At 33.9% G+C, this 12,687-nt stretch overlaps 1 protein-coding gene across 1 annotated transcript in view; it reads right to left on the bottom strand.

Moving 5' to 3' along the window:
- Positions 1-8,539: 8,539 nt before the first annotated feature.
- LOC128999922 (multiple inositol polyphosphate phosphatase 1-like) overlaps positions 8,540-12,687 on the bottom strand; it is a 35,931-nt gene continuing 31,783 nt past the window's right edge. Inside the window, exon 11 of the mRNA XM_054426706.1 lies at positions 8,540-11,644. Within this exon, the coding sequence (XP_054282681.1) occupies positions 11,404-11,644 (241 nt within the window). The 3' untranslated portion in view covers positions 8,540-11,403. The remainder of the gene's footprint in view (positions 11,645-12,687) is intronic.

Genomic DNA, 12,687 nt, shown 5'->3' on the forward strand with positions numbered 1-12,687 from the left:
ATGTTGCACTCGGGTTGTTCAAAATACCCTTTTTTACCCTCAAAAATTAATTACCCTCGAAAATACCCTCGAAGGCCCAAATTACCCTCGAAAAGGGTAATTACCCTCGAATTGGCAACGCTGCAACAGACCAACCGTATGATTTGATTCGGTTGTGTGTCGAAGAATATCGAACATGTTGTAAGTCGTATCTGAATAATAGAGTAGAGATCGATGCGTATCTGTAATCGCATTGCATCGCATCGCACTCGCACCGCAGGGTCTGACTTAGGGGAGGTACGAATGAGGCATTTAGTTCAAAATTCCTCCGTGAATAGCGCTGTAGTAGAGAGCCCTTTGGCAATGAAGGTTTACTAATCGCAAAAATAGTTCTGTTCATAAAATAAAATTATAAATGTCTCAAATTCAATTTTATAATTTTTTAATTATAAAATTAAACTATCATAACCTAACCGAACTAACCAAACTTGCTGATAAAGAAATAATATAACAAAAGTTTAGTAATCGGAAAACTAATTCTGTTTATTAAATAAAACTAGAATTTGCTCAATTAAAATTTTATAATCACTTAATAATAAAATTAAACTGTAATAACCGAACCAAACCAACCAAACTTGCTGATAATAAAAAAATCTTGGATAAAAAGTTAATGCCACCAACAGGATTCGAACCCGGGACCTACAGTATATCAGCCCGGTGCGCTAACCATTAGACCACCGAGGCCGACGGCTACCGACCGTTTTGTTACGGTAATGGCGTTCCCTCAGCTAATAAGAAGCCCACAGCTGTCATCGTAGCCTCTTCTATACCTCCCCTGAGTAAATACCATATTTTGAGCATTTAACATTGTTCAAAGAGTAATATTGCGTTAGTTGCCAAATTTGGTTGTTCATTCAATGATAAAATATTTCCTATCCTGTACGTCATCGGAGTTATTATTAAAATGTTATATGGTATCTCTTCCTTTGGTAGAACCTTTAAATAGTATTTAAATCGTATTGGTGGATCTTGTAGTTAAACATTTCCGCGACTTCATCAGTGTTTGAGAAAAAATATATGTTTGTTGAGAAGACACGTTCCAACTCCAAAGGGAGTTATACCTTTATACCATACATCCATCGCTGACCAGTAATGACTGGATAGATTTCGTCAAAAAAAGTTTAAAGTGTTAATACTTTAGAATTGGTTAACATGGCAGTAGGTCATGAGATCCATTCATCGCTTTCCTCAACAAAATATTCACTAATGGAATAGAGAGGCCGTGACTTTAGTAGTTCTTCGACTTTCTTTTTAAAATTCCTGAGAGGGAGTGACTTTATGTTCTTGTCCAGATGGTTGTAGAGCCTAATGCCAAGGACAGGATAGCAGTCTTTTTGCTTGCTCAGCCTGCAGAAAGGAACGTTTAAAATTTCTCCTCTTCTGGTGTTGTAATCATGAAGTTGGTTTCTGCAGCTGAGGTTGCCTATGTTTTCCTTAACATGCACCAGACAGTTGTAAATAAATTGACTGTAAACAGTCATCACTCCTAAGTCACGGAACAGTGGTTTGCAATGTTCATGCCTTGCGCTGGATGTTATGGCTCTTATAGCAGCCTTTTATGAGTTTTCAGAATAGTTCTTGTTTCCGAAGCGTGCCCCCAGACGATGACACCGTAGCTCATTAGGCTGTGGAAGAGGCCATAATAGGCTAATTTTAAGTAGGTATCAGTGACCAAGTTTTTTAGCTTCCTTAGAAGGAAAACTGTTCTAGAAAGTCTGGCATCTAACTCACCTATGTGTTTATCCCAAGTCAACTTGCCATCCAGCCAAAAACCAAGCAGTTTCACAGGTTGTTGTTGTGGATTCTGATGTTTAAGACTGCATATCAGCTCCTGGGTCTTGTCATTGTTTATTTTTAGCTTGTTATTAGAGAACCAAGCTTTAGCTCCGTCAAGGATTTCAAGGGTTCCACTTTTCAGTTGGTCCAAGTCACTACTACTTGTGATGAGGGTAGTGTCATCGGCGAAGAACAAAGTTCTTCCCTCAGTCCCCAGGTCATTAATATAAATGAGGAAGAGCACAGGTCCAAGAATAGATCCCTGTGGGACCCCTAGGCTGACGTTCAGGTCACTGGAAAGAGCTCCCCTTATGGATACCACCTGCTTTCTGCCCCTTAGGTAGTTCTGAAAGGTCTCTAACGCGACGTTTTTTATTCCATATCTTTCCATTTTCCTTAACAAGACGTCATGAGCTATACAGTCAAACGCCTTGCTAAGGTCGCATAGGGTTAAGTTTGTCATGAGTTTGTTGTCGAAGGCATCATTTATCTTTGTTATTAGATTTAACAAAGCGGTGGTCGTTATATCCGTTACAGTGTAAGTTTGATTTGTAGTATCACATCTTGCCTTGATTTTTTATTGTTATTTTTTTGTAATGTATGAATGTAATGGGTTTCCCGTTGGAATAAATAAATAAATAATATACATTAACGTTGAACTAGTTTTGTTTTTTCTACGCTATGGGATGGAGTATTTTTTTTTTTTTTTGGATATGGGATGAAAAGACCGTGAGACACTCAATTACAATCATCAGTCATGTGCAAAATAAACATATATACAGAATGCAATCAAAGTTGTTTTATTAACGAACGTTGGCATCAATGCTGTATCAAAACAAACCTTGCAGTTTAAAGCAGACGTACAATTTTAACTTTAACCTTTCTTTACCTATCTCTTATTATTTTTAGCATTAGCTGTAGTTTCTTGATAATTTTATCATTATGATTGTGATACTCCGTTTTCAGGTTAAATAAATTGTTATTTTTGCTAAACATATAACAAAGTCGGACCGTTATATCAATTTTCAAAATATGTAAATAGGCCTAGGCCTAGTAGTGTAGTTCTAGTAATTCAATCTGGTGTTTTCAGGTACTTACATTAACTTAGCATAAACTCTTAAACAACTCAAACTAAAAAATGGAAACCAGTCCCGACAATAAATTTGTAATGACTAGAATTTTTGATTTGTTTTCTATTGAAGGAGTTGATGGTGAAGTAGTTGTGGCATTTTTTGTGATCATCGTGACTTCCTCAGTTTTTGTGTTTAAATGTATGAAACAATTGAAGCAAACTTTGGAAGAAAATCAAAGAGATGCTAGTTTGCTTGTGCAACCTCCACAGCCTAGTTATAACAGATCTGAAGAGCCATGCCCAGTTTGTTTTGGCTCCATAAATTTTGCAGTTGAAACTGATTGCTTCCATTTATTCTGTGGTACTTGCCTGCTGGGGCTAATACAGTATGCTCGCCACAGGACTTTCAACTGTCCAGTGTGTAGAACTCGGGTTGCAATGTTGTACCCAGTGTTTTCTGTCGACGAGTATGGACATGATAGACAAACAGACTTAGGACACACCAGGGACAACCTGATCAGTGAGATTCAAGAATACAACATACTTTTCTCTGTTAGAAATCGTACGCTCTTGCAAACTGTGTTTGAACTTCCAGTTTTTGTAAGGCGCTTATGGAGATCTTTCAATAACCCTAATGATATTGTGGTTCAAAATCGAATGAAAACCTTATTATACATCATTATGTTTGCTGTAGCCTCATATATACTGTTCCCAAATGATTTATTCCCTGAAGTGCATTTTGGAATTCTAGGTTTTTTGGACGATTTTTTAGTTCTTACAGTATCTTTAATTTATTTAACAAGTGTCTATCGTAGTTTATTTTTTAATTTGGAAACTCCACACGGTTGAAATTTAATAAATACTATAGGCCTACCAACATCTTAGATGCTACCTACAAGATATGTATCCAAATCCAACTAAAACGTAGGTTCTTGAAAACTTTATCTTTTTTGATATTTTATCTTCTATTTTACCTTTTAAAAAGGTGCACCAATGTATCATTTAGTGGCTGCACAGTTGTTTTACTGACTTCGGTAATACTATTTTAAAGCTGTATTTTTTATTCCCCAGCCAACCAATTGCAAATTGGATAAGTTAGTTATTAGAACAGATGGGCCAAAAACACGGAATTTACTGTCCTGTTCGTGGTTGAAATACACCATTTCCTAAAACTATTTTTTTCTCATTTCTACCATTCTGCGTTATACCGTACCTGTATTCCTGTGTAACAATAGCTTATAGTTTCTAATAGGCTACACTTTACTTGACGTCCTACACTCATTCGATTGTTTTTTTTTCGATTCGATATTTTCATTCGATAGGTATATCGTTTGGTTAGTTAGGTTAGGTTAACCTTACCTAACTATTGATATATCGAATGAAGCAATCGATTAATCGATATATCGATCGATATTTTCATTCGAATGAGTGTAGGACGTCAAGTAAAGTAAAGCCTAGTAATATAATTACTAAGTTAAATTGGGAACATTCATCATATCGATGATTTTTTTTCTATCAGGCTATAGGCGGTATTGATATTTTAAATTGTTTCCCTTTAACCTTTCTGTTATAATATCTTCAAACATATTTAAATTACAATTGACAACTGATCTTGTTTCTAGGCAAAAATAATACGTTATGGATTAAGAAATAATGAAACTGTTCTAAACTAACCAAACCTAACTAACATAACTTGCTGAACCATTTCAAAATTTTGTCTTATAACAGAAAAAGCATGTGGGGAATATCAAACAGAATTTGAGAAACATTACTTACTTAACGTTAGTTTAGAACAATTTCATTTCAATGTAGGGTAGCCTAACTTAATACTTTTTAAAATTGTTTGTTGCAATATTTATTTATCGTAGTTGACAGCTGATGTTTCAATTAGTCTTACTGTATAGATATATCGCATCATAAAACAAATTTCGATGTATCGAAAAAAAAATCATTAATAATAACAAATATTCCCTGTAACAGGAAAGTAGCCTACCCTAAATTGTTTGAACTTTTGACAGCTGCTTACATAATATGTTTAACATATTTTTAAATCATTGGAAAATAAAAGGGCACTTGAATTAATAATAGCCTACAGTTTTTTAAATTGTTATAGGCCTAGTCCGTTCACAAAATTTAGGCGGTTTTTAAAAGGGAAAGGTTTCCAGGGTTCCCTCACCACTTTTATTAGCTTAAATGTATCAGCTGATGAGCTGCCTGCTGTTTCATAGTTTGGGTGAAGTGGAGGGGATGGAATCGTTTCCCCTCAAACCGTCTAAATTTTGTGAACAGATTATAAATAATATTTTTAAAATGCATGACTGTTTAAAACTCTTTGAACCTTGCAGTAGCCTTAATTGGACATAAATACTGCAGAAGAGAATCCCTGATAGCACTTTAAGCGAATTTCCCATATAGGGAATAAGCTATTACCCTACTGTAGATCTCATGGTAAGACCTGGACCCGGGACCGATTTACTTTTTCGTTTTAATGTCCCCAGAGGCCAAAAACACCATCCGTTCAAATTCATATACAGTATAGGCTATGTATGTGTGTCCGTTAGCACGATAACTCGAGCAAAAATGATTAGATTTTGATGAAATTTGGTACAAATGTGTAAAACTACATTTATTCTAACGAGTTCGCAAACCAGCATGATCGGACCATGGGATCAGGGTTTTATGGGGTGAAAATTGGTTTTTCTAATTTTTGACCCTCAAAACATCAAATTTCCCAAATTCTCTCTAAACCATTTTAAAGAATAAAATAAAAAAAAAAATAATTAGCTTAAGTATAACAAAGTGTTTTTGCAGAGTTAAGTTATTGGTTACCGAGGAAATTCAAAAAATGTTTTAAATTCCCATGTTATTCTTATAGAGAATATAAGTAAACTGTTGTAAATTGCTTGTTTATGGATATATTTTGATCAAACGATGCAACTGTATTTATTTTATACTAAGCTATTAATATAAAAACAAAAAATAAACACACAAATAGATTTAGTTGAAAATAAAATCAGGCAAATGGAAATTCACTTAGTCTGTAGGTTTGCTGCAGTGGGGGTATTTTCTATTTACTATGTAAGATACCTATAAAAATGTCAATGATTTGTTTGACGGGCAATAGCAATCAAGTTTCCGTAGCAAAATTAAATGATCGACAAATAGTTGGAGCTCTACTAATGTTCTAGGCCAAGGAATTTTAATTAGTAAAACTTAGTAGCCATTTTTATGTAAAGAAATGTAATCGGTGTATTGCCATTGAACTGATAAATACAGTAAATAAATTTGTGTTGTTCGATCATCCTGAGACGAACATATGTTGGCCATTTAAAATAGAATTTTGAAAATGTCTAAATAAATATAAATATAGTAATAAATATAGTAAATAGTACTAAGTCGGCCTATTTTATTTACAGGTTTCCACTCCAGGCATCTTCACTGAAACCTGTTTAGAAGAAAAACGCTAACAAAGTCAACTATTCTGCAGATTGAGAAGTTTCTGCTGTCATCCTAACCACTAGGACAGTAATATTATTTATATTTTACCAACCATTCAGTATAAACAAATCTGTAAAATTATTTCACTTGAAAATTCTTAATATTTACAGTAAACTTAACAGGTATTTTACTTGTTTTTATTACTGTAATAAATTCTTTCAACTGAAAAAAATGTTGTTTTCAGAACTCAAAAATGTAAGAAAAACACTTAAGGCCTACAGAAGATGTTATTGTGTTCAGTTTGTATGTACATATGTTATGTTTGTAGTTTGTATGTACATTTTCAATAAAGTAATGAATTTGTTAAAGGAGTATTTTATGTAGGCTTACAATACTATCACAGAATCTATCTATCTATCTTCTATATATATATAATACGCTAAGCCGATTTTTGTGAACAGAACTCCTCCCTCATTTTTGAACCGATTTTGATGATTAAAGTGTCAAAAAATGGCCCTAATCTGTAGTTTTGCAAAGTGGTTTTCATTTTTTGAAATCGTTATTAGTTTGGGCAGGATATTCCATCAAAGTTGGGTTTTCTCCCATAAGATTACCTAACATGAGGGAATCTAAATATTTAATTGGAAACTTTGTCTCCACTAATTTGAGAGAACGGCTGAGCCGTAGAAACTTGGTAGAGGTGTCCAAAGAAAGGTCTCGGAGTGTAGATGAGCCATCAAAAGAAAAACTAAGGCTAGGATTATACTAGGACGCTGGCGTCCGGGAGGCCGGCGTCCGGGACGCTAGCGGGGCATTAAATCAAATGGGGGCGATTATACTAGGGATGCCAGCGTCGGATGCTAAAAAAGCCACCGGACGCTCGATTTTGTGCCTCCTTGGGAACGGGGTTTTACGGGGTAAAAAAGGGGTTTTGTCATATTTCTCTCTAGGCAATTTTAATCAGCTTAAAAGCATATAATTAAGTATATTTAAGTGTTTTTGTACGGTTATTAGTTACGTATAAAATTCAAATAAGTGTAAATTTAAAATTCCCATGTTATTCTTATAGAATATATTTTTAACTGTTGGAATTTACTTGTGTATGGATATATTTTGGTCAAACTTGGCCAATTTGTTTCATACTAAGCTATTAATATTTTACTAAAAACACACAATATTAGCCTCCTTAAAGCAGCAAATCTGGGTACTCGTTAAACCTAATGTTATTTAAATAGATATAAACAAAAAGTGACAAAACATTGAAATAAAATGGCCGTCCGAGAGGCTAGCATCCCAACACAAATCACGTCATTTTAGGCTCGACTTGGGACGCTAGCCTCTCGGACGCCAGCATCCCGGACGCCAGCGTCCTAGTATAATCCTAGCCTAAGTAAATTCCCTCGGGGCTCTGCCCCAGAGGCCTTTAAAGTTCCCTTCCCAGATTTGTTTACATTATGGTCATATGGATAATTTGTCACTACTTTTTAATGACACAGCTGTTAATATTTAAATTATATTTTAAACAACACCATATTATTTTGACTGAATTTGTCAAAATGATGTATTAGCAATGTTTTTTTTCTGATTTTTAACATTGATTTTCTTTTGCATCATGTCATGTAACGTTCTATTACGAAATCAGTGGAAAATCGTAATATAACAGTATTACTTAAAACTATTTCTTATCGAGTTAACTTATATCTATTGTACGGGGTTGGTTTCTGACTTTTTGACCACTTTTGCCTACATATTTATCTTATATCTATTACGCATTATACCGGTACTTAAACTATTTATCTTGTCTATGGAAATTTGATTTTTCTACTGTAAGCTTATTTTAGGGTTTTTATTTAGTATGCTTACTGGTAAGAAGAGATTATTTTCAATCTTTCTCAATAGGGTTCGTAGAGATTTTGCTTATTTTTTTAAGATTATTTAATATTTAGTAAAACCCAAAACCGATGTTGACGCAAACAATATTGTCCTCCCATAATAATAAAACAGTTCAGAATTTTGTATTTGTATTTTACTGTCACTAATGACCATGTAAAAACTACAGTGGCGGCATACACAGTGACTTGATGAACTTCTGAGTTGCCTTTCACCCCAACAGCCTTCAGCGTAAATAACACTGAAGATGCCACATTGAATCATGAAATATAATGAGATATCTTGAAACCAGGCAGTTCAATCAATACAAAATAAAATTTTGTAAATAAAACTTTTTAATAAAATAAAATCCTTTTATAAAACTCAAGTAAATCATTAGACAAAAACATTACGTATGTTGAATAATTTAACTTAAATGACATCGTATTTAAACACACATAGGCCTATACAATAATTGATGATTTAAATAAACCAAAACACAGTCCTTGCTGTAGTTAATTCAGTTTTAACAAAACATAGGCTAAATAGCTTCTTGATCGATAATAAACTAATCAAATAGGCTAACAAAAATAATCTTAACATTGTCTAAACTATTTAAATAAACCTAGTAAAACTTAACAACAAACTGTCTATTATAAGTTATTTACAATGTAATAAATTCATCTGTGAAGAATAATATTAGAATGATACTGACCTATTTACACAATTAATTAAAGCAATTTTATTATAATCACAAAACTTAGTAATGTGGTATTAAATACCTACCAAAAAGTTTCCTTAATACTGCATACAATCATAGACAAATAGAATGAATATAGACCGGCAGCAGTGCTGCGGTTAGCATATGTTCCGGCGCTCACCGCTAGGAGTGTCGTGTAGTTACGGCGCACACCGCTGCAGCGTCTGCTGGAAGCATACGGCCCATGTGCTCTTTGCCTGCAGCGGTGTGTGCCGTAACTAAACGGCACTCCTAGCGGTGGACGCCGGAAGCTTCCTTTGACAGTCTATATTTATTCTATTTGTCTATAATACAATCACCCTGTCCTGAATCAACAATAAAATTTGTGTTACTATTCTACATTTTTACCTAGTTATAAGTGAACATTAATAATAAAATAATAACAAAATTTTATTTGGTAAATAAATAAAACCCTTGTTCTGATACTATTCCTTTTAGACAAGTACACTCTTACATTACAACCATTAAACAAGTAATATATTTATTTACTTACATACTGTACATCAAAATTCTTCAGGAATCCTTTAAAAGTTCTTTGCAAAGTGTGAATTGAATTTTCTTTATAAAATTACTGTAGTATATAGTATATCTTTTATTGCATTCGTTTATATCACAACGCCATATAGTTTTATACGCATGAATAATGTTTCTTTAATGATTGAACGACATCATCTTAAGTGTTAGTATATGCTGTAACTTTGAAGAGGCTATTTATTTTGCTTCCGTCTTAACCCTCCGAGTGTCCATAGTTTAGGCCTTAATGTCCGCCTATTTTTGGCGCATTTGCAAGGTTTTATTAAAACGGATCTGAAAAGCTTAAAACAATGTTAATTCTACTGTTCTATATACCATTTTGTTTGGAAAATCATGGGCTTCAATATTATACATAAAACATAAGGAACATTTTGTTTCAAAAAAAACTTTTAGGTAAAAAAAAAATGTTTGGAAAATTTTCAAAAAAAAATAAGTTTGCGCTCAATGAAATTGTATAAATTATAGGCCTATAAATATTTGAAAATAGCCACTTTGTTCTAAATTTTATGAGGATTACAAATATATAATAATATAAGGAAGTAGATTTGCAAATGAATAAGTTATGGGCAAAAAACAGATTTCAGTACATAGCGTTTAGCTAAGAATGCATAGCCTAACCATAGCTAGGAATCTGGCTGATAATTTACATCAATATCACTACCTACTTCTTCAGGATCATCAACCAGCACTTCAAAACCACTTAAAACTTCTTATAATGCATTACGTATATCACTACTTTTGATTTTTAACACTAAAACAATGATAAACGTAATAAAACACATCAGTCATCGGTCCGAGGTTAACTAAGATGTTTACTAATTCACACGTCAGCTGTCTGCTACAATTACGATCGGTTCAGAGAACATACAGCGCTGAGACAGACCTCTGGAGAAAGCTTAGAATATAACGGAAAGAACGATACCTAACTAGATCCAGTTCAATCCGATTCAGTCAGTCATAGAGCCTTCGCCGTAAACGATGTCTGCGTGTCGAAAAATCGACAAGTAACACTACACAAAGTGTGCTGCTTGTCGAATTTTCGTCAAGTAACACTGGGAGGGTTAAATTTTAATAAATAAAATAGGGTCAAGGAGTTAGGTTCTCTTCAAATTGTCGAACATGATTCCTTATTCATGTACAACATCATAAACATTGTATCGATAAAAATAGTTGTTTGTTTGTTTTTTACAAACCCGATGTTTCTGTAACACAAAAATTATTAGGTATTGAAACAATATAAGTGAAATTTCTTAAGCTTATAAAAATTAGCCTATATAAACTTACCAAGTTTTTGTGAGCAGCATTATATCACAATGTTCTTCAAAATACAAATTAAATTAAAATTGTTCTTTGTTAGTTGTTATTTAATTGGACTAATTTTTAAAATGTTAATTTATAGTACAGACGTTCGGATTGCTTCGAAAATTTAAAACAAACACACACATCACACTCTAAGGAAAGTTGCAAACAATTCAGACTGTGAAAGCACAATTAACCAACAAGAAACAATCAATTTACAAGTAGGAAAGTTTCCTTGACAACTTCAAATCTATATACAGTTTGTGTGTATAGTAAACCTAGTTTTATCACTAGAAAATGAGTTATTTTTTAATCCCATTTTTACTTGGTCTAGCCTGATTAACAAACCAAAATTGCAAAGTATGCAGACCAAGTTTGACCCTGTGTTACGTCATAGACAAAAAGAATTAAATATAGACTGTCAGCCGTGCTGTGGTTACCATGGTTACCATAGGTTCTGGCGCTCACCGCTTGGAGCACCGTGTAGTTAAGTAGACGTAGAACCTATGGTAACCGCAGCACAGCTGACGGTCTATATTTAATTTTTTTTGTCTATGGTTACGTCCATCACATTTCACAAGTAATAATGCGATTAGGCTACGATTTATTCAGCATACTAATATATTCTATAGGCCAACACTACAATAGCTACAAGTAGACCTATATTGGACGTCACAGTCGCAGCGCCACCCTTTGTGAAGCAATAACTGTCGTCAACGCACGAGGGTTCTTGCGTGAAGGACGAGAACCGTTGCTTGATGTAGTTCCACTCACACAGACCAACGCTGCAGCCGGGATAACGTACAATGTCCTCCGCTTGGTAGAATATGGTCTGTAGGGATTCACCCCTTGCACAACTGTAACAGATGAAGTAAAGTTTGCGGTTATGAACTGAAAGTTTTATTTCACATGTTTAATCAAATGGAACTTGATTTAAATTAGAGTATTTGTAAGAACTTCATGTACTGCTGTTAAAACTTAATTCAAAATTTTGTTTGGGAAAATTTTAAAGTTAAGATAGACAATAGATAAATTTCTGTATTATTATTTTCTTCAAGAATTACAATAGTGTCATGTTTGTTTAGATCTCTTGCTTTACAGGTATTTTCTGGTCTTCTATCTTTGAAAGAGATTAAAAAATTCTTTGGTTGAGCAAACAGGTTGTTCCACCAGCCAGTCTTGCAGTCCCTCTTTTAGTTTGTTTCCTCACATATTCTTAAGGTATTGGGGCAGTGCATTGATGATCTTGCAGCAGATATAGGATGGTTTCTTAATGAACTGCGTTGAGTGGTGTGCAAGATTTTTGGAATCTGTTGCTCTTCTGGACTGGTATGGGTAAAAATCTCCATTCCTAGTACTACTTTCCATATAGATACTTACTTCCTTTCAAATGTTTTAACAAATTTTCCTATAGGGAAGTAGCTATTACCGTGTGACCCGTGTGTATTACCTAGGCCCGGGACCGATTTACTTTTTATTTTGATGTCCCTAGAGGCCGAAACACTATTTGTTCAAATTTTTATATATATACGAAGTAGGGTTGCCATATGGTAATTTGTAAAAAAGAGGAGATTTTAGATGGCGGCCCCCACTACAGTAAATAAAAATTTACGGACTAGCAAAATTGTATACCTACATATCTCAAATAAATATTATAGCAGAAACAGTATGGGTCATACACATAAAAAATTATGTCACTGGCCCGAAAGTAAACACATTTTTATTAATTACAAACCAGTTGTTACGGCTATTAGAAGGCCTATTGACATTCGGGCCAGTGATGTCATTTGTTTATGTTTATTAATCCATACCGTTTCTGTTCAATATTCGTGCTACAATGTCAATACCGGTATTCAAATATGGTACGCAAAAGCATAAAATTTGCATCTTGCCTGTCACA

Source organism: Macrosteles quadrilineatus, unplaced genomic scaffold (genome assembly GCF_028750875.1).
Source record: "Macrosteles quadrilineatus isolate MER2022 unplaced genomic scaffold, UCM_ALF_1.0 Scaffold_8__2_contigs__length_117827958, whole genome shotgun sequence".
In the NCBI taxonomy this organism is placed as follows: Eukaryota; Metazoa; Arthropoda; class Insecta; order Hemiptera; family Cicadellidae; genus Macrosteles; species Macrosteles quadrilineatus.